At 43.8% G+C, this 26,586-nt stretch overlaps 2 protein-coding genes across 2 annotated transcripts; both read left to right on the top strand.

The window, feature by feature from the left end:
* Positions 1 to 746: 746 nt before the first annotated feature.
* LOC310633210 (bromodomain-containing protein 8-like) lies at positions 747 to 7,916 on the top strand. The gene is made up of 6 exons (XM_083350895.1): positions 747 to 966; positions 2,892 to 3,034; positions 3,556 to 3,645; positions 4,285 to 4,353; positions 6,530 to 6,760; positions 7,679 to 7,916. The coding sequence occupies exons 1-6, from the start codon at positions 757 to 759 to the stop codon at positions 7,683 to 7,685; spliced, it is 750 nt and encodes a 249-aa protein (XP_083207021.1). The 5' UTR covers positions 747 to 756; the 3' UTR covers positions 7,686 to 7,916.
* A 2,981-nt stretch (positions 7,917 to 10,897) lies between these two features.
* KIF20A (kinesin family member 20A) lies at positions 10,898 to 23,977 on the top strand. The gene is made up of 19 exons (XM_083351435.1): positions 10,898 to 10,947; positions 11,492 to 11,656; positions 12,884 to 12,970; positions 13,889 to 14,008; positions 14,242 to 14,380; positions 14,473 to 14,660; positions 14,745 to 14,889; positions 15,823 to 16,023; positions 16,247 to 16,358; positions 16,625 to 16,696; positions 17,108 to 17,248; positions 17,453 to 17,618; positions 19,297 to 19,458; positions 19,682 to 19,821; positions 19,947 to 20,049; positions 20,937 to 21,132; positions 21,584 to 21,675; positions 22,681 to 22,818; positions 23,624 to 23,977. The coding sequence occupies exons 2-19, from the start codon at positions 11,510 to 11,512 to the stop codon at positions 23,966 to 23,968; spliced, it is 2,694 nt and encodes an 897-aa protein (XP_083207561.1). The 5' UTR covers positions 10,898 to 10,947; positions 11,492 to 11,509; the 3' UTR covers positions 23,969 to 23,977.
* Positions 23,978 to 26,586: the final 2,609 nt, after the last annotated feature.

Genomic DNA, 26,586 nt, shown 5'->3' with positions numbered 1-26,586 from the left:
TATAGGAGTATAACCAGCCGTACTAACAGGCTGAAGAACAGCTTTTATCCATGGGCTGTTAAACTTTTGAATGGGAAATAATTTAATATAATATAAACTTAATAATATAAACTTTATGCATAATTGATTTGCGAGGCCGGTGCGTTATGCAATTAGCTCACAGGGTGTAATAAGATGGAGGGTTTGTGTCACTGTAAGTTTTGGGTGGGGGCACGAAGGGAGGCTCAGCCAATCTCAGTGTATACATGGTTGTACTTTGACAAGAAAGGTTCATTCAGATACCTGCTGTACAAATCCTGGAGGGCTGGAGGAAAGAAATTTCCAAGCTAGGGATGTGGTCTCAGTGTCACTGCAAAGCATGCTCATTAAAAAGAAAGAACATAATATCTGAAGGAAAAATAGCCTCAGGTGTGCTTTTTTTTTGAGAGTGGTTTTAATTACAAGCCTCAATTGTGAACCTCTTGCCTTCTGTTCCAGGTGACATATTTAATGGAGCCCGTTTGTGTTAGCAGCCCTTGCTTGGCACAGGGACCTCAGGTTTTCTCTGGTGCCGGAGAGCAGAACAGAAGGCTTGCCGCAGCTCACAAAGGTGACACCAAAGGATCCCTTGTAGACAAAGAGGAAGAGTTGGGGCAGGAAAGTCATTCAGAGATTTTTAAAAAGCAAGCTAAGGAGAGATCAGCTTCCCAGCAAATGGGAAATTGGGCACTGCAGGTCTTGGAAAGGCTGCCGGTCGTGAACTTGGAAGCGGAGGCCATGGAAGGACTTCCTAGTCTGTGTGAGGAGCCTGGATGCTCTAGTTTTCAGGATAGACAGTTTGATGAGGATTCAGGAAAGAGAGCCATGCGCTATCTGATGTCCGGTACGGCAGAGACTGATGCGGATGAGGCCTCAACTTTAGAACGCGTGAAGCAAATGCCTTGTGAATGGAAAATAGGGAAGGAAGAGATGCCACCAAGTAGAATGGTAAGCTATGGCTTGCTCGGAACGCTTGTTTTGTAAATAGATGGATTACTTGGGTGGGATGATCAATGGAGAATCCTATCTTTTGCCTTTGCGGACTGCTAAATATCCTGCTCCAAAGGCATCAATCAAAAGGCATTGCTTGGCTGCTCCATCTTGCCCTCCTTAAGCATGTTTTGTGGAGAGTGAAAAGGCTTTTTGAACCCCTTGTAAGTTCCATGTTGAGAGAGTCCTGTTAAGAAACTTCCATTTCACTAGTTGAAGAAAGAGATTGTGTTCCCTTGAAAGGACAAATATAAACGCAGCCAGACAAGAGCCAAGGGAAAGTGAAAATGGTGTGTTAGTAGTGGGATAAAACAAAGTGAGAGCAAAATGCTTGGTAAGGTAGCTAGATGTATTTATTATCTTTTATATGTAAAATTATTAAGTTGTGTTTTCATTATTAAAGGTAATTCCAATGGGCTTTAGAGTCTATTAAAGCATTAGTGATTTAACATAATATAGGAGAATTAGATTTTTTAAAAACAATCTTAACATAAAAAGCTCTAAAACACAGGACAGTAATACCCATAATACATAAATGAATACGAATGTCCTAAGTATAAGGGGCTCCAAAACTGTTATAGAGGAAAATCTAAAGGCACTGACATTACCAACATCTGAACAGGAAAAGAATTCCCCAACCAAGCTTTGGACTGCTTCACTTATGTGGTACTTTCCAAAGAACCTCATAAATATAATTTAGATTGGTCAAGCCATTTGGGTAAATATCTAGATCTAGACAATGTTTGTATGTCATAAACGACCTTAGTTGCAGACTCGGGCAATTTAAGAGTAATCCCACACACACCACACTCCAATAATCTTGAGGTAATCAATGAATGGATCACTGTGGCCAAATTATTCCTATCAAGGAATGATTGCCTTGAATGGCAAAGCAATAGGAGCTGGAAAACATTCCTTGTCACAGAGACCGCTGTGTTTCCACCAAAAATGATGGTTCTAGGAGCAACCCCAGATTACACAGTTGCTCTTTAGGGGGAATGCAACCTCCTGATTTCTAAGGAGGGGACCTGCCTATGAAGGAGAATATTTGTAGCTGAGGGTTGGTGCTCTCTGAGCTTGCTTATTTTCTTGGAGATGTTTCATTACCCTAACTAGGTAACATCATCAGTGCTTATTGCTAGGGTAATGAAACAGTTGCAAGAAAACAACAAAACTCAGAGACCGCCAAGGACCCCTCCTCAGATTGTCTTATAAGGCTGACCAAGACTCATTCAACTCCATAACCTAAAATTGAACCCAGAGTGGATGAAATAGAGGAATAATCCATTTCTTTCAAGAGTGCCTGGACTTGTACAGTCTTTACCCTTTCAGATAGCTTCCCTAAAAAGGATATATCAGCTAAGGAATGGTAGTTGGAGCAGTGGGCTAATGCCTCCTTAAGTAACACCAGCTGCCTGCAATTAGTGCAGGTTCGCATCCCACCAGGCTCAAGGTTGACTCAGCCTTCCATCCTTCCGAGGTAGGTAAAATGAGGACCCAGATTGTTGGGGCAATTAAGCTGACTTTGTAATAATGCCGCTTGGGTGTGTGTGTGTGAAAGCCCTAATAAGCAGGCATATACATAGAATGAAGGCTACTGCTAAGTTTGTAAGCCGCCCTGAGTCTTCGGAGAAGGGCGGGATATAAATGGAATTAAAATTAAAAAAAATAAAATAAAAAATAGTTCTTAAGATCTAAGGAATTAATAAAGTTTTTAATTTTTTGGAGGGGTGAGTACTTTACCAACTCCTTTGAGGTATTTGGAACTACTTTTCCCCACAAAAGTGCATTTTCCATACTGAACCTTCATGGCTGAATTTCACGGGTTTGGGATTTCTATTGTTATTTTGCCAAGAGATTAATTCCTGCTGTGTGATCCTCAGGAGGGGGCTGTGGAAAACACTGAAGATCAAACTGAAGATTGGAAAGACAATGATTTCCATTTGACTTATAGCAATGATGACTCCAGTCCTTATGGAACACCCCTAATAAGCTCTCCTTCCACAAGTACAGCCTCCCTGCCTTTGTAAGTAATGATAACATGGACTTTGAATAGAATTATTTCTCTACTTTATGGCTGCTGTGTTAAATGGCACAATATTATACATATAGCATCTGTTTAGAAAGAAGTCCATTGAATTCAATAGGATAATCCTCTTAGATAAATATGGCAGCTTAAAACTTCCTAGAAAGAGGGGGGCTCGGGCCATTTTATAAATGTTCTGACCAATAAAAGAGGGAGAAAAGAGTATCAAGAATATGAAGTGAACAGTGCTATTCTATCTAAAATGACTAATTTTCTGGAGACTATAAGTGGCTTTCAATGAGGTATATGCAACTAGCAATAGCTTTTAATCGGAACAATTGTGTGGGTTGGTTGAGTTGTACAACTCTCTTCAGTAACGGAATAAACGTAATACTAGGTTTGGTAGTTGAATTAACACATTTCATACGAATTTTTTAAAAAGTTTTTAAAGAACATTTCTGGCCCTCTTCCTTTGCCATTCACAAATGCGAACGAATCCCTTTGATTTCTTTTCTATCCAGGATGCACTTGAGCCAAGACGATCCACTTCATCAGCATTTGCTCTTTAAGAAAACTCTGTTATCTATTTGGAAGATGGTCGCTGGCCATAGGTAAGCTACTAAGCTACCGAAACTACTGACCATTGAGGAGAAGATGACTACAAAGTCCTCTAGAGTAGAGGTCTACAAGAAAGTTTGTATTATGCCCATAACTGGTGACCAGTTAGCTATTGGACCAGTTTCAGAGTTTTTACTCATTACGTATAAGGCCCTATACAGGGTACCTGGTGAACCATTTTCACCTTACAGAGCTGATAGCTTTTACCATGAGAGGAAGCTCCGTTGCATGCTCTAAGATCGGGTAAGTCTCGAGACTGAGAGAATCTGTCTCTCTCGAAATCTGTGAGATCCAAATGTACATCTTTTAAGCGGTCATTGGCTCGTTCTTTTTTTCCCCCCATTCAGACCATCTATGAATGTTTCTAGGAATGCTTCGAGGAGGAATCTGCTTTTGGTTTTGTGTATTTTATATTCCATAAGCTACTTCCAGATGCTTTTGTATATGAAGTGATATAAACATACATTTAACATCATCAACATATAAAATATTACTCCGCTATTTTTAATGTAACGATTCTGGGCTGATTGCAGGAGTTGACTTTCATCCTTCCAGCTTTTCATTGTTATTCCCAACTGCACAGGAAGGGATGGGATATGCTTGCTAGCCCACCTTGTCGTCTTTCTCTCTAGATACAGTGGTCCCTTCCTGAAGCCGGTTTCAGAGAAGCAGGCTCCTGGTTACAAAGACGTGGTCAAAAGGTCAGTGAGGAAGAGAGCTCTAGTAAGGGATGTGTTTGTCAGTTGCTTTTCCTCCTCTGTCTCTGTCCGCTGCTTATGAAAATGTTCCCCTTTAGAAGTCAGAAAATACTTTTCTCTCTGCAGTGTGTTTTGTAGTCCTGATAGCTGTTTTGCCATGGCAAGGAATTGTTCCTCCTGCACTGCTTGTTAGGACGAGTGTCCAGAAATTCTGGAGCTTTGCCACTCCCCCCATCCGTTCCATTTCCAAGTAATTCCTAATACAGTTTAAATTTAAGCCACTTTCCCCATTTTGGCCTCCTCATCTGTAACTCACAAATGCATTTGGCATGGTAAAGCATAGGGAGAACCTTCAGCAATCATTGCTCCGTCTGAGTAAGCCAGTAGGTGAGTTCGGAGACTAATCAATGCCAACCACTGAGGTTTTCCCCCCTCCCCCTAACCCTTCTAGCCCCCAAATGCTTTGAACTCCCCATGCACTATTTAGGCAAACCTATGAAGTGTGTATTCCCACTAAATTCTCATAGTGCAGCTGCATTCAAGGTCTTCTCCCCTGAACCGTGCAACAGAAGTGGGAGCATGGCAAGTAGCCCGTCAAATGTAAAAGAAAAAAATGCCTGCAACATAGGCTTATCTCACTGGGACAAAGGTTTTAGCTGCAGCAGAAATGCAGCAGGAGAAGAAAATCTGTTTTTAAGTAGGAGAGAAGAAATGGAATTATTGGGACACAGGAACACTTTACTATTAATTTGCTGTAATGTCATGTGATAAGTCAGGGACCAAATGCCATGGTTTATAATATATTATGTCCTTTTGCTTTCTTCTATCGGCTCTTTGAAAGGTAGGATATGAATTGGTACTGCAAATTGCTTTCTCATTGCATCTGCAGTTAACCATAGACCGGTAGTAATGTTATATCTCTTCCCTCTCTATATACACCCACACGTTGATAAATAGCAGTTTTGAAAGGGAAGGGACAGTGATTTTTTTAAATCCAGGAAATAGTGGAACATGGCTAAATATATCTCCTTGACAACAGAAGGTATGAACCATAGTTCTGGATCTCTGGAAGGAGAGTCATTTCAGTGAAAAGCGAAGTACAGCGACAGGTGTAAGATGCCATCCATCTATGTTTGTTAGGTTCTCAGAAAAAATAATGGAACTTCTTCCCATGAAAAAGTGGATATTTCAGTCAAGATATTGAAATATGTGGGTCACTAACTTACAGTTCTCCCAGCTTCCATTAGTCTACATGTGTTACTTAATATTGTAAGAGATTTCATAGCATAGCTATTGTTTCCTGAATTGCCCCTATTTGCAAATAACTTAATAACTTGCAAGTACCTTGTTTGCATGATTAGATATTAGATTTTCTTCTTCCATCTCTTTGCTTATATCCCTCCACACACATTCCTTTTTCGAAATGACACTTCATGAAGCTGTTGAAAGGATTGAAATCCACAAAAGCTTATGCTATAATAGAGAGGTCCCCAACCTTTTGAGCACCAGGTACCGGTTCCACGGAGAAAGGTTTTTCAGTGGACTGGAAGGGGTGTGGTTTCATGTACTGCCTGTATCCCAAGGATGGGGCTTTTTTTCTTTGCGTGGACCGGTGCCGGTCCACGGACTGAGGATTGGGGACCCCTGCTATAATACATTTATTAGTCTTCAGTAATATTTGTTATTTTTTTCTTGTCAAGCTTTCCACTTCTTTGGCTTAGTATTTGCTTTTCTACACTTGGTACAATGTTGCTTACCCCCAAACTGTGATAGATGTAGCCTCGAAGGTGCTATAATACTTTTTTTTTTGCTCCAGCATTAACTATTTTCTCTGAGATACAGGATAACCATAAACTGATCCTATGCATACTTGAAAGTGCATACCATAAATATCAGTGCAGGACAATATTAAGGGAATGTATTTAGAATTACTGTTAGTTTGTAATCAAAGGTTGAGTACTATTGAAAACTTACTGTAGTTTTTCTGTTCCAAGTTTAGATATCTTGTAACACAAATGATAGTTTCATATCTAATTCCTTTTATTAGTCTAATTTTAATTTGATTTCTCACTAGTTCGGGTAGATTGATAATGGATCTTGGAAGCATCCTTTTTATTTTGCAAACTCTGTCAGGTATTACACAAAGCTGAACTCTGTGCTTTTCCCTGCTTTTCTGAAGACCAATGGACCTTTCCTCCATAAAGAGAAACCTGTCCAAAGGCCACATTCAGCACATGGTCCAGTTTCAACGCGATCTCATGCTGATGTTTCAGAATGCCATCATGTACAATAACTCTAACCACCACATCCATCACATTGCTGTGGAGATGCAGCAGGAAGTGCTGGAACAACTCCAAATGTTGGGTGAGGCCCTCCTGTGCTCAGACGAATTGCAAGGATTTGTGAGAAGGTAAGATCTTCATCCCTGAACAGGAGAAATCACATTCCTTATTCCTCTGCTAGGTTCTCGTTCCTAGAAAGCAAAAGATGGTAATATGGCAATTATCTTCCCCTACCCAACCCCCAGCAATGGTATCTGTAATATATAGATAGTGCTTTACTTATAACCATTCATTTAGTGACCATTTGAAGTTACAATGGCACTGAAAAAAAGTGGTTTACGACCGCTTTCACACTTAACACCGTTGCAGCGTTCCCATGGTCAGGTGATCAAAATTTGGACGCTTGCCAACTGGCATTGTATTTACGATGGTTCCACTGTATTTATTTATTTATTTATTTATTTATTTATTTATTTATTTATTTGATTTGTATACCACCCTTCTCCCTAAGGACTCAGGGCGGTGAACAGTGACATAAATGTCAAAATGCACAAATACAGAAAATTGAAAATAAATTAAGCCCTACTGCCCAAATGTAGAAGATAAATTAAAACCACAATTAAAATTAAACCCCTCAGACCAGACCGGATTGCTTAATAGTGACCTTCTGAGAAGCAAAGTCAATGGGGAAGCCAGATTCGCTTAGCAACCACGTTACTAACTTAACTGCAGTGATTCACTTAACAAGGGCAAGAAAGATCATAAAACAGGACAAAATTCACTCAACAACTGTCTTGCTTAGCAACATAAATTTTGAACTCAATTATGGTCATATGTCAAGGACTACCTATATATAAATGGCATTCATCCTAACCTGGAAGCCTTTTCCTTTCTTAACTGTATAACAAATATACCTGTTTTTAAGGTATTGCTTTTATTCTTGGTGAAACTCTTCACGTGGAACACAAATGTTTTCATAGCAGAGCTTGAAACTCTTCTGGGACACTATAAACATGGACAATTTTACTTTTCTTTCTCTTCTGCAGGTGCTGAATGAAGAAGTGAAAAAGGCAGGTGCATGTTTAGAAGTTAAGAGTTCAACCCTGTTTCCTGAAATCTTGTTCTAAGGAAAAAGTTGTTTATTTACTAATTTAGCACTGCCTGACACCTCAGTTTCTTAAGATTCTTCATGATAGAATATGTGTGTCCTGTTTTGTTCATTGGGAGACTTGTTTAATATCTGGAAATTCATTGGGTTTTTTTAGACAATAATAAAAGTACTATATTGTGTTTCTTTTACTGTTTTCTTTTCAATCACTATTGTCTCTTGTCTCAGAACTCCTAAATAAAATTTGAGAAATAAAAAAATGAAAACAAGCAGTAGGCCATAGCATAAGTGAAACTTGGCTGTTGGAACATATCAAACTTCTTAATAAAGTGTACTCAGAAAAAGCTACAAAAACCTATTCCAATAAAATATTCATTTATTAAATTTATGTCAGCCACTTGTTCTGCAAAGCAACTCTGCACCTTATGACAGTCGCAGAACATTTTATTTTTCCAAAGCATATTTGTAGATCAAAGGTCCCAGCATGTATAAAATAGTGTGTCTGGTTTGAAACTGCCTTTTGGATATGTTTGTGGCATACTGGCCAAAATGTGACCGGAACAGTCCTTATAGTAACCAAAAGTGGCATGTGTGGTGCAGTTGAATAGCCTAGATCAGGGCTTTTCAACTTTTTCACCCATTGTACCACTTTTAGGATATGGCAACATCCGAGTACCACCAGTCGCCTAGCAAGGCATCAAAAACTTGATGACCAAAAAAAAGGGAAAAAAGTGATGAAGTACAAGTAGTCCTCAACTTACAACAGTTCGCTTAGTGACTGAAGTTACAATGGCACTGAAAAAAGTGCCCCCCAAGCCACAGCTGAGTAGGACACCTGCCTGCCCACCTGGCGGTGCTCTTCCTCCTGTCCGAGGTTTTCATTGTTGTGAGGATTGTGAGGATTGGCAGCAGGGGTGGGGTGGGGAGTTTGGTTTTTATCCCCCCCATCTGCTGGGTGGTTGCAGCAGGTTTTGGTCACTTCACATGACCCTGGGACACTGTGACTGTCATAAATATGAATAAGTTGCCAAGCATCTGAATTTAAATTACAAGACGCTGGAGATGCTGCAACATTCCAGCTGATCGGCGCTTCTTCTGGGCTCAGCAGAAGCGCCAGGATCAGCATCGAGCTCCAGCTGGAACCTGGTGCTGATCCTGGTGGTTCCGCTGAGCCCTGACAGCCCTGCAACTCCAGCCATCTCTCGCTCAGGCTTGTGCGGTGCTGCCACCAGTTCAGCTCATTCTCCTCTCCCACTATCACTTTTCTAGGATGGTCACGTACCACCTGCCGGGTGCCAATGTACCACAGGTGGTACCCGTACCACTGGTTGAAAAGCCCTGGCCTAGATTAGAAACTCTTGCCTTTTCTGTCCTAACAAAAGGTGAGATTCCTCAGGGAGCAGAGGGCAAAACCTATGGGCCCATCTGCTGATGATTATGGCTGATGGAAGATTATGTCTTGGAACATAAGAGGAATAAATGATAGTATAATTTAAAGAATGAAATGAAAGCATACTGTTCAAAATAGAAATCAAAAAGCTGAAAAGGAAACAAAAAGACCAAGGCACACCCTTACCAGCGATAAAACACCCACATGAGCAGATATTAACATTAGATCAGCAATCAAGAAGTAAACAATACCCCAATCAAGGAACCACCAAATTCACTCCCATAAACAGTGACAGGGCAAACCACTAGTATATAATAAGAGCAATTCCCACTTTACGAGCACTAGTAGTTTGGTAATGAAACGTCTGCAAGAAAACAACCTCAGAGAGCACCAAAGACCCCACAATTACTAGCCATTTCTTGTAATAACAGACTAATCAGCAAATCTCAAAGTCAAAATTTCATATTTTTTTTCTGTCGAGCACAAAGCCTAGAAGTGGTTTCCATTAACAGAGTTAATTTTGCCATCTCTGCTACCTCCTTCACTTCGATTGTGGGGAGTTTTTATAGGTCTTTCCAATTTTGCATATAAAGAATTCTCGATGCAGGCAACAAACACAGTAACAAAAATTCCATTTTTCCCCCAAGTTCCTTGTCCAGTAGTCCTAAAAGGAAAACTCCTGGTTTCAATTTTATACTCATTTTAAGAATTCTTTTATTGAAATATAAACCTGGCCCCAGTATTTCTTTACTGAGAGCGAGACCAGGATTGTACTTCCAAATCCGGCTGGTCCAGGTGTAACATGGCTTCCAGAATGCAATTTGAAGAGCGTGAAGAATTATTAAAGCAGTGGTTTGCAAATTTGGCAATTTTTAAGATGTGTGGACTTCCAACTCCTAGAATCCCCCAGCCAGCATTTGCAAATTCAAAATCCGCAGGTCTTAAAAGTTGCCAAGTTTTGAAAATCACTGAGTTAGATGGGGGTGTAGAACACTACTGGCGTGCGTGAGGCAACCGCGTGTTTTGATCGCAAAAACGTGACTCGCGAAAGAGCTACGTGCCAATCTTCAGAAATCCATGCTTTTATCCCATGATTTCCCGGCGGACGCGTCAGCTAGACTAGACTCTAGAGCAGGGGTCTTCAACCTTGGCCCTTTTATGACTTGTGGACTTCAACTCCCAGAATTCCTCAGCCAGGCATGTTGGCTGAGGAATTCTGGGAGTTGAAGTCCACAAGTCATAAAAGGGCCAAGGTTGAAGACCCTTGCTCCAGAGCAGGGGTAGGCAACCTCGGCTCTTTTATGACTCGTGGACTTCAACTCCCAGAATTCCTGAGCCAGCATAGCTGGCTCAGGAATTCTGGGAGTTGAAGTCCACGAGTCATAAAAGAGCCGAGGTTGCCTACCCCTGGTCTAGAGGATAAGAAGAGTCCAGTCATGCCAGCTGGTATTTCATCCGGACTAAACTGAGCACCGAAACAGCAACTAGGAAACAAAAAGCGTTCCGGCGCTAGGACTAACCTCGTCTAAGCCCCCAAACGAAACAAAGCAAGCTCCGCCCCCGCCCCGCCCCCAGGGAGTACAAAAGGCGCCCCCCGCCCCCAGTGAATGGGAAAGCAATTTCTGACTCGATTGGCTCCTCGATAGATACGCCCCGGGCAGCGATTGGTTCTTGCGTGTCCCGTTCTCCGATTGGTTGAACGGATTGGCCGCGAGGTTTGAAAACAGGTCGGAAAGGAAAACAGAAGTGGCTCACCGAGCAGGCGGTGGTCGAGCGGGGCAGAGCGGCGGAGGTGTAAGTGGCGCTGGAAGCACCAGGTGAGACTCAATTCGAACTACATCTGGTCGCTTATGCTGGAGGAGGTCCCAGGGTGGGTCCTCCGAGCGCCTGACTTACGCGGGACCACGCGGCTTCTTGACTTCTGTAACGGCCTCCAAGTGGGCCATGCGAGTTTTATTAAGCTCCTTCGGAATTAAAGGAACGACATGGACGCCTTAATAAGAACGTTCTTGTTCACATGTCGCAATCCAGGCAGTAACATCCCTAGGTTGAGCCTACCTCTGCTATCACAGGATCCTGGTCCTGGATGAAGATCTGTCGCCTCGGAAAATATTTGTGGTGTGTTTGTGTGTGTTAAATCCCTAAATGCTTCAGTGGGGGAAAGGGGCAGCTGCTAATAGAGACCAACCCTCTGAGTGGTGAAGCCCTCTTGTGAGGCCTGCCTGGACCTGCTGCTGTTTGGTATGCAGTGCAGCCATTTTCTAACGGTAGTTCTAAGCTGTATTTAGAAAAAGGCAAGAGCCTGAAGATAAACGGGGAAGCCTGCAGGAGTACTTATGCTTCCTTTTGCTGCTCTTACAGGAAAAGTACTTGGCTGTCATGGCCCAGAGACTTGCCTCCCCAGTTGGGCTGTTTTCTGATGAAGAAGCTGCCCTCTCTCCTGTCCTGGAATCCACCGCAGCAGAATGTGGACTGCGGCGAGATCTTTTGCCAGATTTCTCTGCCATCTCTGCAGATCAAGAGCCGGTAAGGTTAGGGAGGCATGAAGAGGAGTTAGGGGTTAGACTAGGGTCTCGTCTCTAACAAAAGCTGAAACAACTTCGTTTTTATTGTTGGTGTCCTGGGATCAGGGCAAGAATTCCAAATTCAGCTCTGCTGGTCTGCTGCAAGGTTATCAGGAATTTAATATTGCTATAATAGTATAGTACTAGATTCATAGACTTCCAATCCTATTTGTGTGCTTTTACAAAGTTTCAGGTTGGTGGACTTGAATGGCACTGAGCCATTAGTAAAGCAGCCCAAGCTTTCCCATGGCCTTTCTAGAATTTCTGATAATGTAAGAATTATAGGAGCCTAGTAGTCTAGTATAATTAGTTTGTGCAATATGATTTTAGTTAACCTTTTGAGAGTAATGTTTCCGTTAGACACGGTTAAAGAATTAGAGTTTGATCAATATGTGATATTTGGTTTTACGCATTTACCATTTTACACCCGATGCTCATTATTTCTTAGAACTAGCAACTTACTATAGCTTTCTTCAGTCAGTCAGCTCATACATTCGTGTGATGTGGGAAGAAGAAATAAGGAAGTACACCCTCCCTTTTCATCTGCCTTCTCACCCAACATGATCTAAGTAGAACTGTTGTTGCAACATGCCCCACAACTCTGCAAACTGTGAGGGGTTTTTCCTTCCGCTTAGTGGAGGAGAAGGCAATGGGGGTGGGCAGGCAGGCTTTTTGTTTTGTACTAGAGACATACTCTATAAAGTACCCAGGATAATGATGAGAACTACATTGCATTTGATTTACATTTATTTAATTAAAATCAAACATGGTAAATATGGTTGCATCCTCATGTAATTCTTGTAACAATTTGCGTCTTCAGTTACTTTAAGCACCAGTTTGGGAGCAGGTTTTGGAGTAGATTTGTGGCTATGCCCAAAGCCTTTTCAAGCCCCGAGCAGTTCCATTTCTTTTGCAATGCATCCCTGTTTTAAATCTTAACAAACTTGATACTGCCTAATTTTTTTCTTGCTCCTGAATTATTTTCTGTCACTGCTGTGCAGCCTCTCCATGTTTATCTTCTTCCAATTTACAATACAGGACTACAGTTTCCTTGGGTTGCTGGGTGGGAAGGTAAGGCTGGGATTGTTGGCTTCTATTTTAATAGAATGTTAATGTGTCAATCGGGTTGATACTAGATCTGTTTTGCCAGAATGGTAAGGGAATAACAAATAACCTGTAACTTCTATAGGCCGTTTCCAGTGACAGAGAAAAGGTGAAGGTGTATGCAAGAGTGCGCCCACTGAAGCCCACAGAAATCGAGAGGCAAGAGGATCAGGTGAGTACCTGAAACAGAGCAGGAGCCATCAGTTAGTCTGGGAGAACTTTGACAAGCCAGTTCCTTTGCTTGGCTAACGGGCTCACTTGAAATTGGTCTGCAGAGCCTTACATGCCAAAGAGCAGAGGGGTGCTAAAATACAGGTAGTCCTCAACTTACAGCAGTTCATTTAGCTTGAAGAACAGCACTGAAAAAAGTGACTTATAACCATTTTTCACGCTTACAACTGTTGCGACATCACCATGGTCACGTGATCAGACTTCAGGCGCTGGGCAACTGACTCATACTTATGACGGTTGCAGGGTCTTGGGCTCATGTGATCACCTTCTCCTAACAAAGTCAATGGGGAAACCAGATTCACTTCATGACCGTGTTGTTAATAACTCCATTGATTCACTTAACAACTGGCAAAGGCCGTAAAATGGGGCAAAGGTCACTAAGCAACAGAGAGTTTGGGCTCAATCGTGCTCGTAAGTCAAGGACTACCTGTGTTGTATATAAGTCAGAGATTCAAAAGAGAAGTTTGCGAGTGTTGGTAAAGTCTACATTCTTTCCATACAAGGGGTAGCTGCTGATGATTTAATTTTTTCAAATGACAAATACTTTTTGACCTTGCTGATCCTGAATGTTTGCTTAGTTATGGGTGGAGATGAGATGGAGATTCTCAGATCAAGGAGAGAGGCGTATTTCAAAAAGCAAAACACATCTTTTGTTACCAACTCAATTTGGCCACTGATGTAACAAAGAGGTCTCAAAGGCTGAATATTTAAATTTTGGTCTTTTATTGTTGTGCTCTAAGACACTCGAGATATTTTGATAGATTGGCTGGATATAAATAAAATTAAGAGTGCCCGCAGAAAAGTGATTTGCTGCTATGGCAGATTATTTTAGGTACTGAATACTAACTCTACTTCTCAGGACTGTGTCTGCATAGAAAATGCTGATACTCTTCTTCTCAAAGCACCCAAAGATTCCTTTACGATGAGAAACACTGAGCGAGGAATTGGCCAGGCAGTGCACAAGTTCACCTTCACCCAGGTATGTGTTTGTTTTTCCATTTGATGCGATAGTGCTCCTCCTCCTCGGACCTCTGCTGAAACCAGTAGAGATTGTGGTGTTTAAAACTTTTGGCAGGGCCCCTGCAAGGAGATTGGAGAACTCATGGAGAAACAGGGATTAATTCCTGATAATTTGATGTAATTAACCATACATCTAGAGAAAGCCTACTCTGTATGAGCACGCTCATCAAATAACCATTATTTCATATTCAGATCTTTGGGCCAGAGGTAGGCCAGAAAGCATTCTTTGATGCAACAATGAAGGAAGTGGTGAAGGATGTCCTCAGTGGGCAGAACTGGCTTGTTTATACCTATGGAGTCACTAATTCAGGAAAGACTTATACAATCCAAGGTAAGCAGCGGTTGGTGTACAATGTTCCAGATGGCCTCTGCTTAATAGGGGTCCCTCGTTTTGACTGTTGCTTCTTTGTGCTTGGCTTGCAGGAAATGGTACTGACAGAGGGATCCTACCCCGTTCCCTAGCCATCATATTCAACAGTATTGGGACACGGTTGTACCAAGCCACAGACCTGAAACCTTTCCTATCAAGCATAGTGAATTGGCTGGACAGCAAACAGGTTCATCAAGAGGAAACCAAGAAGCAGGCTCTAATCTTTGGTGGGATAAAGGAGGTAAGTGCCTCAAAGCCCATTAGGGCAAGGAAGAGGACAAGTTGGTCAAAATCCCTGCTGTAATTCTTCTTTTTGGATTGGCAGGAGGAACCCTTTACTACTTTGAACAAAAGTCACAGAACAGCATCCCAGTCACAAGCACCCACGAGTGGTAGTATTGACAGTGGCATTGGTGGACTCTCCTCGGTTTGCCAGTCGACAAACCAGACAAACTGGAGCCAGCTGGAAGGTACGTGCTGTCATGAACCTTGTTTCTGGGGCAATTTTATTTTCCATAGAATTGAAAAGCTAAGCACTAGAGCACCTCAAAGCTAAGAATAATAACGCCTTATGCTGTAAAAGTGGCTCAGTGGGTTAGGATGCTGAGCTTGTCGATCAGATGGTCGGCAGTTTGGCGGATCGAATCCCGAGTGCCGCGTAGCAGAGTGAGCGCCTGTTACTCGTCCCAGCTTCTGCCAACCTAGCGGTTCGAAAGCAAGTAAAAATGCAAGTAGAAAAATAGGGACCACTATTTTGTGGGAAGGTAACAGCGTTCCGTGCGCCTTTGGCGTCTAGTCCTGCCGGCCACATGACCACGGAGACGTCCTCAGACAAGCGCTGGCTCTTCGGCTTTGAAACGGAGATGAGCACCGGCCCCTAGAGTTGGAAACGACTAGCACGAATGTGCGGGGGAACCTTTACCTTTTACCTTTATGCTGTAAAAAGACATTCAGAAACAATGGAATTCAAGAGAAGCATCTTCATCAGAACAATATTTATAATGCAGTGTATGTTTCAGTTACATTTCACAGAAAAGGACTGGGTTTATCCAGTCTGGTTTTTCTCTACTGCACCTTATAAAGTACCCCTTCAAATATCTTCTAGCTTAGCAGTTACTGGAGAATGAAGCATCTTTTATTGTTAACTGTGTAGGCTTTGTAAAGTAGAAGGGTATAATGTATAATGAAGCTAAAACTTTCACTTAGTGCTATGAGAAGCTTAGTTTGAAAAGAAAATATTGCTTTTGCTTTAAGAGAAAGGAAACAGTTAATTTATGGGAGCTGGGCTTATTAAGAGCAATCACTATGTGCTTTGGGTTTATTTTCAGAAAATCTGTGTTAATTGGGTCAACTATGAATTGTTACAGTCACTAATAACCTTTTTGTTTTGTTTCCATTGATAGAGACAGGACCTCACAAAATTGACCCAGACAGTGTTTCATTTGTGACTCGAGAGGATGTGCAATTTTCTATCTGGGTCTCCTTCTTTGAGATCTACAATGAGCTGATTTATGACTTGCTGGAGACCCCTCCATCTGCCCCAAACCTCAAGAGACCTACACTGCGGCTCTGTGAGGATCATACTGGAAATACATACGTTAAAGGTACAGCACGGCCTTCTCACCCAGAATATACATTGGATTACATTCGTAGAATAATTAATCCAGTTGATCAGGCGTCTAATAAGCCATATTCTGAGTGGCTTGAACCAGTGATAGCAGACACGTTCCCTTTATTGAAGTGTGATGTTTTCCCTGATAATTCCTAGGTAAATGCAGAGTCTAATTCCTGGTATTTCAGTTCCCTGACTCATCTTTGCTTTTGTAGATCTGAATTGGGTCAATGTGCAAAGTGTTGAAGAGGCCTGGAAACTGCTGAAATTAGGCCGGAGAAATCAAAGTTTTGCCAGCACCCACATGAATGAGAATTCTAGCCGCAGGTCTGCCATATTCTTCATTTTAGTGACAAGGGAGTGTTGGGATTCTGGAGGATTAGTTAAGTATGTTCTCTGTACAAAAAAAATTAATTCACCCAGGATTGGGAAATATTTATTTATTTTTATTTTAATTCCATTTATATCCCGCCCTTCTCCGAAGACTCAGGGCGGCTTACAAGCTTAGCAGTATGAGAATATGAGAATAAATGAGCTTAATAATTTGAACCAGTTTATTTTCTAAAAAATGTTTCTTCTCTTGCTCTCTGTAGCCACAGCATCTTCTCCATCCGAATTCTACACCTTCAGGAAAGCAGCAGTAAAATGGTCCCAAAGATCAGCGAGTAAGGGAAAAATTTCTTTATTGAAGGCCTGAAAGGAGTGGGAAAGACAGCTTTGTTTTTCCAGTATAGACAGGGAAGCCGCCTTGAGTAGTTTTGACATGTGTTTGTCAGAATGACCACTTTGGCTTGGTGTAAAATGTTCAGTCTTATGTCTAACCTGAAATGAAAAAGAGTTTTCCCTCCGTGCCAATATGGAGCAAGGCAACCTAAAGTAGTAGAATTAAAAAGCAAAACTGTAACTGGACCTTGTCATGGATTCTCATCCTCATTGCCAGAGTTTCTAACCTGAAGTTAGAATCTGATTGCAGCGGGGAAGAGGGGGAGAGACTCCACTAAAAGCAGGGAGTGGTGGAGATGGGTGGGGGGAGGAAACCAGGCCTTGCATCCAATACTCCTCTTTCTCTTCACCAGGCTGTCACTCTGTGACCTTGCTGGCTCAGAACGCTGCAAAGAGCAGAGAACCGGGGACCGTATGAAGGAAGCCAATAACATCAATACCTCCTTGCACACGCTGGGGCGATGTCTCACAATTTTGCGCCACAATCAGACCAAGTAAGTTAAAGAAACTTCTAGCATTCACCGACAGTCTGTAGCTTTGTCTGTCCCTTCTGGTATTAAGACCAGTCTGGTTGAAGATACCGATGAATGTGCATACATATTCTAGGTTAAGACGAGGACGATGATGATGTGTGGGTAGGCTTCATGTTTTGTATTAGCATTTCCAGAGCACAAATCCTCTTCTCTCTCTCTAAATAGGTCAAAGCAGAATGTGGTGCCCTTCCGGGATAGCAAACTAACCCGTGTATTCCAAGGCTTTTTCACAGGACGTGGGCAGTCCTGTATGATTGTCAATATCAACCCATGTGCCTCCTCATATGATGAGACCCTCCATGTGGCTAAGTTCTCTGCCATTGCCAGCCAGGTAAGAGCTGAAATATTGGAGTTAATTTGGGTAGTGTTTGAGTTCTTTACTGGATACAAAACAGACAGGATAGAGTGTCCGCTGCAATGTTATAATTATTAAGATTGGCTACTTAGCCAATTACTAGTCTAATGTTCTTCCTCCAATGGAGGATGTCCTTCCTCCAGTGCCGTCGACACAAAAGGTTACAGAGCAATATTTGTTTTTCCCTGCAGTGATCATCTCCCTGTATTTTGCAGGACTAAAACGAATTTGGCTGTTGCTTCCATTTGCTCGGGAGAGCATGTGGTTCCACTGGCTTCACCCATTGCTCACAAGGGCTTTCTGAAGCAAATCAATTATGTTTGAGCAATTTATGCTGATCTTTGGGAGACTAGTAATAAATTCTTAGCTACACCCTTATCAGTTGCAAAGATAGAGCCTCTCATCCTTTGCTTTCCAACCAGGGAGCAGTGGCAACAAACGTCTTCAGTGTTGACTGGATGAAAGTCCTACTATAATCCTTCCCTCATGCCGTTAACCTCCTACTCTTCTATCAGACTCTGGACTTGATAGTGACAGGCCTAAATTGCCCACTCCAGGGAGCACCGAAGGATATCCTACTACATATACTTCAACTTTTATGACTCAGCTTTGAGGCCTGCAATTGCTGGACTTTTTTTTAAGGTTGCTATTTCTACTCCTTTTCCTCCCTGTGGTTTGGGTACCCTGTTGTGATCTGGTGCTTCCTTTGGATAGACTACTCTCCCCTTTATTTTTTTTACCGTAGTGGGGCATCTGAATAAATGAGTCTGCTAATGGTGTGAGAGAGACTATATAAAAGAACAAAAAGTTACTTATTTGTAGCTGTTTTTTTCCAGAGGTTCTCTGCGCATTCTTACTGTCAACCTTCTCTTGCATTACTGCTGCGTGTAAGATTGGAGTTCTAGGGCCGCTTCAGTGGTCTCCAGGAACTGAGAGAAAAGGAGGGCGCTGTCTTTCACGTACACATTATGGTGGAAGTTCCCAACAAAAATTCTCCTGCTTTAGAACATATTCAAATATTTTCAGTGTGGAGGCACACATTGCATACAAAAGTTGATCCCCCAAAGAGCCACAGTTTCATGCAAGCAGTCTATTCTTGATGTAGATCAGACATGTCAAACACAAGGCCCGGGGGCCGGATCCGGCCCGCGAAGTGGTTTCATGTGGCCCGCGAAGCCATCCTGGAAACAGTGAGGGAACGGTCCCCACTGCCTTGGCCCTGGCCCAGAGACCCTCAGATCTCTCCCACTCCTGCCCAGGCCCCCCCCATGGGCACCCTTGATGCGAACGATGTAGAGCTGGCCACGCCCACCCAGTAGGCCATACGTACTCTAGCCGCGCCCACCCAGTAGGCCACGCCCACCCTGGCCATACCCCCCCCCCCCCGAGGGCAACCGCAATGCTGATGTGGCCCTCAATGAAATTGAGTTTGACACCCCTGATGTAGATGCTGTAAGGTACTGCGCTTTATGGTTGTTGCTTTTTTCCCCCCACAAGTTGCATCCTCCTGAGGATAAACATCAGGGCCAGTTTGTCCTGGAAGCCTTTTTCAAAAACATAAACGATATATTCTGCTCAGAGTAACCCTGGCATAAGGTGCTGTTATTTTTTTTTTAACTGTGTTGATAGTGTACGGTAATTTGGTCTCTTACAGCTTATCCAGGTTCCTACGAAGCTGGGGCTTTTGTCTATCCATTCACTCGTCAAGGAACACAGCGTTCAAACTAGCAAGGCCTCTGTCTCTGTTTTGGATAAAGATACAGAATCTGATGAGGACAGCGAAGATGAAACAGACGTCACTGCATATGATAAGGAAGTAAGTGGTTGGTCCTTCCTTATCTACCGAATGGAGGAGTTTTCAAAGCTACTCAGTTGGACCTCTCTGGGACTTTAGAAACCTCCATATTTTGAGCATATGATTTAAGTATTGATCAGTATTTTTAAACCAGCTGGCTGGGTCTGTGAAGCATTCTGACGTTGGCTGTCCCATTGAACCTAAATCGCCATGTCCTTTGTATTTTCCTCATCCCCGAATCCAGGACCTTGTGCATATAGTTAAAGCTGTGCAACAGCTACTGCTGAAGGAGCGTCAGGAGAAGCTTCGGCTGGAGGTGCGTCTCCGTGATGAGATCTGCAAAGAGATGATGACGCACCTACAACAGAGAGAGCAGTGGAACAGGTACTGTTGCTGTTGGAGCCACCTGTATTTTCCAGGAAGCCTCTGTGATTGGTCCTTGGCTTTCTATCCATCCATCTATCCATCTTACTGTGTCATCTTTTTTTCCCCTTCAATGTCTTCTGTAGTGAACATCTGGATTCTCAAAAGGAGATGTTAGAGGAGCTGTATGAAGACAAACTGAATAATTTGAAGATGTCACTGACAGACTACTATCTGGAAGAAATAGAGGTAGGAATACGAGGTAGATGATATACTGGGGTTTTCTGGGGACAGGGATTATATTATCTGCCACAAAGAAGTGGCAGTCTAGAGAAGACATGTCCTTTACACTGTAGTATTTTTGTAGTGTGTAATGGAGAGACCTACCAAGACTCCTTCATGCAATTGATGCATGCCTCCTTCCATCCTGATCCCAAAGTTTACTGTGGGCATTAAAATTGTCTGCATTTTGTTCGGCTTGTGCCTTAGAAAAAGGCTATGCTGCAACGCTAACTGCTAAACTGACTCCAGATGTAACTTGGATATCATGTTTGTCCCAATCCCTTCTCCGGAACTTATGCTTTTTAAAGTGTGCAGCTATTTGGTTATTTACTGCTGGGTTAGGTTATGAACCTGCTGGTAAGGCCATTAGACAATTTGGCGGTCTTAGAATCCCAGTGGGTAAATAAAATGCTGACTACTGCTAACAACAAAGAAAGCAGATACATATGATTCTATGATTCTATAATGGAAATTCTTTGCTAGTGGAAGATTCTTATATGTGTGAGAACTTGCCTTCATCTTGGAGAGCAATCAGTTGGGAGGAGGGCTCAACTGGGAAATAAGTACCAGTTAAAACACAAAAGGGCAAGGTCTAATTACACACACTCCGCACACCCCATGTTGTTGAGCTTTATCTAGTCTTTCCCAGCAAAAGCTACCAGTATGGGGAGATTCCCACAGAATACACATAGAACAATAAGCTAGCTTGTTTGTGACTATGAGTGTGGCTCTAGTTGTTTGTGCCTGATACTTAAGAATCACACATTTTTATAGGAACCTTGGGGAGATACTTCCTTAGTTCCACAGCTCCTTTCCCCCCATTTCCTAGTTAGAGCATCTTATATTTTCTTCAGAATCGGGATGACAAGATAAAAGAGTTGGAAGCTGCCTTGCAGGAGGCAAAACAACAAGACTCCAAAGCAGGCAAGAGACAAGATACGGAAGAAACTTTACGTAGATCCAAACGAATGACATCGTCGCAGCAAGAATTGCAGGAGGTGAAAGATACACTAGAGAAGTGCCAGGCAGAGCTGAGTGTACGTACCAAAGGTGAGGCCCTCTTCTTGTAAACTCGCATGGAGATCAGACCATATATCTGGAGAAAGGCAGACTGCCTTAATTATTGGAGTGTTGTGAAGAGTGATGTACATCTGCCCAATGTTAAACTTACATTATCCCCTGTTCTTTGTGTTACTTAGTCCTCTTAATTGTGTCCTGTGACATTAGCGGCCTTTTTTTTTGTTACAAGCCCATCCCTGCATAGGTATGTGATAGCTTTAAAAACAGAAATAATGGTTTTCATCATCACTTCTAATTTCCTCCTTACATCTAATTTCAGTGAGTCTGCTTTATTTTGTGGGAAAGAAGCAAGAGATTTGATATTTCTTGGAAAGCATCTCTATCTTTCAGGGCTTGGGCTTGATTTGGAAGCTGTCATGTACATTAGCAATTCACTTGCTAGGCTTAATTTGTTCTTGCACTTGGCCCTGTTTTCCTACAGAACTCCTTAAGTATCAAAAAATGCTGGAGCCTCCACCTTCGGCCAGGCCCATTGCTGCTGATTTAGACCGAAAACTAGAAGAAGGTCAAAAGGTAACTTAAGCTGAGGGAGCAAGAGCTTGCTAGAGAAAATTAGATTTTCTTTTCTTCTGGATGTTGCTGATCAAGGTAGTCCTTGAGTTACGACAGAAGTCGGGAGGGAGATTGCTGTCACTAAGTGCTGCAGTAATAAAATGAAATGTTGTGTGGCCATAATCAGACAGTACGGGTTGTCAAGTGGGCAGAGGCAGGAATCCCATGTAAGGAATGTGAAGGGCTGTGGGGATGTCATTGGGAAGGCCGATCAAGGCTGTGGGCAAGCAGTGCTGGCAGGCATGTGTTCTCTGGGATCTTGTTCTCTGTAGTGAAACTCCTAGGGAGAAAAAGCAGTTGGAGCGACTTGTGACCGTCCCTTCTGGCTTCCCCATTGACTACTCGTGAGAAGCCACAGGGAAGGTTGCAAATGACAATCATGTGACTGCAGCTCACTGTGACATTGCAATCGCAGCTGGATGCCTGAGTGACTTGAGAGGCTGTGATGGCATCCGCAATTTCGTGGGCTAGTGGTAAATCCCTTCCGTTCAGTGCTACTGTAACTTTAAATGATCATTGAGTGAGTGGTCCTAGCTCAGGGGTCAACAACCTGAAACAGTGAAAGAGCCACTCGGAACCAGTTCCCTCACAAAAGGAAAAACTGGGAGCCGCAAAAAAATGTGTGCACATGTACGTACATGCGCGCATGCACAGAACAGGGTTTGACTGAAAAGTGGAGACAAGGCGAGATATGCACCTACCCTGCATATTTGAATTGATTGGTTGAACTTTTTTAGTCCCACTTTTTTGGGGGTGGTCTGCACATGGCAGAGGAGTGGGAGCCGCAGGAGACGGCTGAAAGAGCCGTGTGTGGCTCTGGAGCCGCGGGTTGCAGACCTGTGTCCTAGCTCAAGGACTCCTGTGTATTCTTTCTGGCTCCTCTTCTCCACTAGTGGGTAACTTGCCCTTTATAACCAAGGCTTTTTGCTCCTGTCTTGGTTACTTGACTCTTCTTTGCTCTCTCAGAATGTGAGGCTGCTGCGTTCGGAGCTGCTGAATCTTGGAGAGCTGTTCCAGTCAGCCGAAAGAGCGTGTTGTCACAGCACAAGTGCTGGGAAACTCCGCGAAGCCCTCAATAAGTGTGACAACATCCTGGCCAAGCAGGTATGGAAAAAGCCTGCTGAATCTAGCTGCTTTGTGAGGCTCTTTTTTTCTCTTACACCTTGCCCCCTAAACCTTGCCCTCTAAACAAATTGCAAAGTTAATCTCTCAGCATAAAGAAAACTCAAAATGGTGAAGCAGAGGCAGTAGCCCAATAAGTTAGATTTTCTTTTAATTAGAGGGAGGGCTGGGGAATGCTTTTACCAAGTACGGCACTAAAAAGAAAATCTTGAGAAGATGGGACTGCCGCAAGGCTTAATTAATTAATTGGTACTCCATGCATTTTGGCATGAAAATGTTGTCCCAGTACTCGGCCTTTGTTTAGTACTCGACACGCTGCTATAAGAGGTGGGTGGCTGTGGGGAATGGACAGGAAGTCAGCCATGCTGGATGGCCACAGAGGGTGGACAGGAAGTTGGTTTTGCTGGGAAGACTGTTGGCATAGGAAAAGGAACAGACAGAAAGTTCTTCCTGGCCGAAACAAAGGTTTATGTGGTCCTGCGATTTGTTTGGGACTTGCCCTTTTTAATACCCATCACACCTCCCAACACCAATTAACACCAAGTACCAAGATACCACTGGAACAATTTGCATTACAAACCCAAAGTCTATTGACCGATCTTATGTAGATGAGACTGTTGTTCATACAATTTGATCTCTGGCTAATCAGAATGGTGCTAGTTAGCCTGGAAGAGGCACAAATTGTCACTTTCAGTTCATAGACCTAGGAGGCAGCTGTCAGATGGCAGAACCACTGGTCAGGATAAATCACCACCATGACTCTCTATTGGCTGGATGTTCTTTCTAGGACCAGACCATGGCTGAAATTCAGAATAACATGATACTGGTGAAGATGGATATGCGGAAGAAAGCTGCCTGTATTGCAGAGCAGTATCAAACTGTGCAGAAGCTCCAGGCTGCAGCAAACGCAGTGACAGTGTCGGCGGCACCAGCTTCTGTGAAAAAGCGCTTCTGTGCAAATAATGAAAACGTGCAGCCCAAGAGTCAGCCTCCCATGAAGAAGCCATTCTTGCACAACTTCCTCACTCGCTCGACAACTCAGCCTGCAGCGACAGAGAGCCCTTATACTCGCATCTTGCGTGCCCGAGGAACTCCAGGGTTTAAACCGCTGCCCTTTGGCAAAAACCACTGAATGCCTTGAACCCAGGCCTTGTCAGGCAGCGCAGCCAATTGGTGCCTTTACCGTCAGTGAGTGGGCTCCAGGTACAGGAAGGCTTTAAAAGTGGATTGTGACCTAGTGGCTTAAACAGATCAGCCTCAAGTACCTTTACACCCAATCTAATGTATATGAGTTATTCTATATTTAGTGAGATAAGGCCTGAGCTTTCTGAACGCCTTTGGCTTACCAAAGATGATTACTATGTATGCCTTTTCTTTCAGGCCAGCTGCTATTCCAATGGTTATGAAATCTAGATTTATGTTACATCCCTTTTATTTGTGTTAAAAAAAATGCTACACAGCATGCAGAACCACATGCATTTTATCTATGTTAAACACGTAATAAATGCGTTATTTTCAATTCTGAAATGTTATTGAGTTGCGTAGACTGGATTCTATACAATTGAGGTATTGACAAACATTGGCCAATAGGAGTTCCTTCTAGGAATTCAGGGAGGGGGGGGGAGTCTTGCAAAATATATTGACAATTTATACCTTCTTTCTAGCATTCAAGGTGGTCAATAATGTCACACCAAGCTAAAATCCTAATTCAAGTGTCGGGGAAACTATCGAAAGAGAAACTGGCTTCTTTCCTAAAAGGTGGAAGATTGAAGCCTCAGCATATCTCCCAAAGATTTGTCTCCCTTAACTTGGGAGTAATGCAGGAGGCCTTCTCCCATTGGCAAATGGTCCTAAGTCTGAATTCGGCTTATCCAATAGGTGTTTTTGCCAGAAAATGGCAAAATGTGATTACATAATCCTGAGACACAAACAGACATAAATGTGAGCCAGTTGCTAAGTGCCTGAAATGTAATTACATGGCCACAGGGGTGGTGCAGCAGGAAGACCTCTGGTTTTCCCAGCAGTGGGGTGGTGTTTCAAATCCCCACGGTGATTGGGAACGGCAGCAGGCGGTTACACGGAGGGCCATATCAATTTTGGGAATCACGCCCCCGCTGTCTTCAAGCGGTGGCATGCTCCGACCCTCCAGTTGGTACCCGTCTATCCGGGGGTGAGGGGGATCAGGTCCCTGAGCTCAGTCTGGTGTACTTTAATGCCAGATCTGTTGTGAACAAAGCTCCCCTCGTCCGTGATTTGATCGAGGAGGAACGCGCGGATCTGGCATGCATTACAGAAACCTGGTTGGGCTCGGAGGGAGGTCTCCCTCTGAGCTCTGCCCTTCAGGTTTCTGTGTGCTTCACCGGCCGCGGGCTCAGGGCAGGGACGGGGGTGTGGTGGTGGTTATTCGGGAGACCTTGTGTCCACAGGAGACTGCTGTTGTACAGGTGGGCGGGAGTGAGTCACTCCTGAGGTACGGCCCTGGGGCTCAGTTGGGCTTGTTGCTTACATACCTGGCGCCCAGCTGTGTAGCAATGGCCCTGCCCGGGCTTCTCGACGCCCTTTCAGGGTTGGTGGTTGAGTTTCCCAGATTTATGGTTCTGGGCGACTTTAACCTCCCTTCCCTGTGGGGGGTCGCCAGAGTTGGCTCGGGAATTCTTGGCTTCCATGACGGCCATGGACCTGACCCAAATAATCCAGGCCTGACTCATGGGGGGGTCACACTCTTGACCTAGTTTTTCTATCTGGACAGTGGCTTGATGATCTGGGAGGGGGATCGCCAACGATTACTCCCGTCATGGTCCGATCATCATCTCCTACGGTTGGTCTTCCGGTTTGCTGCCCCTCACTGCTGGGTTGCGGAATTGACCAGGTGGTTCCGCCCCAGGCGCCTGATGGATCCGGAACGGTTCCAGACGGTGCTTGGGTCTATGCCTATCTCCCCCACTCACAGCTCGGCCGACGCCTTGGTGAATGCCTGTGAAAGGGCTGCCACCGAGGCGATCAACCATGGTTTTCTGTGGAGCTCCGGGAGATGAAGCGTCGGAGATGGGGTCTGGAGAGCAGTTGGAGATTGAGCTGGTCTGAATCTCACCGATTGCGGTTGAGAACCACTACGAGGCTTTACCTCGTGGCGATGAGGACAGCGAAGTCTAACTACTTCACTGTCCTCATCACGTCCGCTGATAATCGCCCGGCCGCCCTGTTTAGGGTGACCCGCTCCCACCTTAATCAGGAGGTGAGGGGGGAGCCCTTGCAGGGGCAGGCTGAGGAGTTTAGTCATCATCTTGCGGACAAGATCACTCAGATTCGGGCCGGTTTGGACTCTGACTGGGCAGAGACTGATGGGGAGGAATTGAGCAGTCTTGAGAATGCCATTTGGACTGAATTCGATCCTGTGACCCTGGATGAAGTGGACAGGTTCATGAGGAGACTGAGTTCTACCATGTGTTTATTGGACCTGTGCCCCTCCTGGCTGGTGTATGCAGCCCGGGAGGAGACACGAGGCTGGTTCCAGGCAGTAATAACTGCTTCTTTGAGGAAGGGTATCTTCCCCGCCGCCTTGAAGGAGGCGGTGGTGAGGCCCCTCAAGAAGCCTGCCCTGGACCCGGCTATTTTAAATAACTATCGTCCGGTCTCCAACCTACACTTTTTAGCAAAGGTTGTTGAGAGCGTGGTGGCGTACCAGCTTCCCTTGTTCCTGGAGGAAACTGATTATCTAGACCTGTACCAATCGGGCTTTAGGCCCAGGTA

This window comes from Vipera ursinii, assembly GCF_947247035.1.
Source record: "Vipera ursinii genome assembly, chromosome: 2".
Classification (NCBI taxonomy): Eukaryota; Metazoa; Chordata; class Lepidosauria; order Squamata; family Viperidae; genus Vipera; species Vipera ursinii.
Note: the sequence above shows the minus strand (reverse complement) of the source record. Positions and strands in the feature narration are given on the sequence as shown.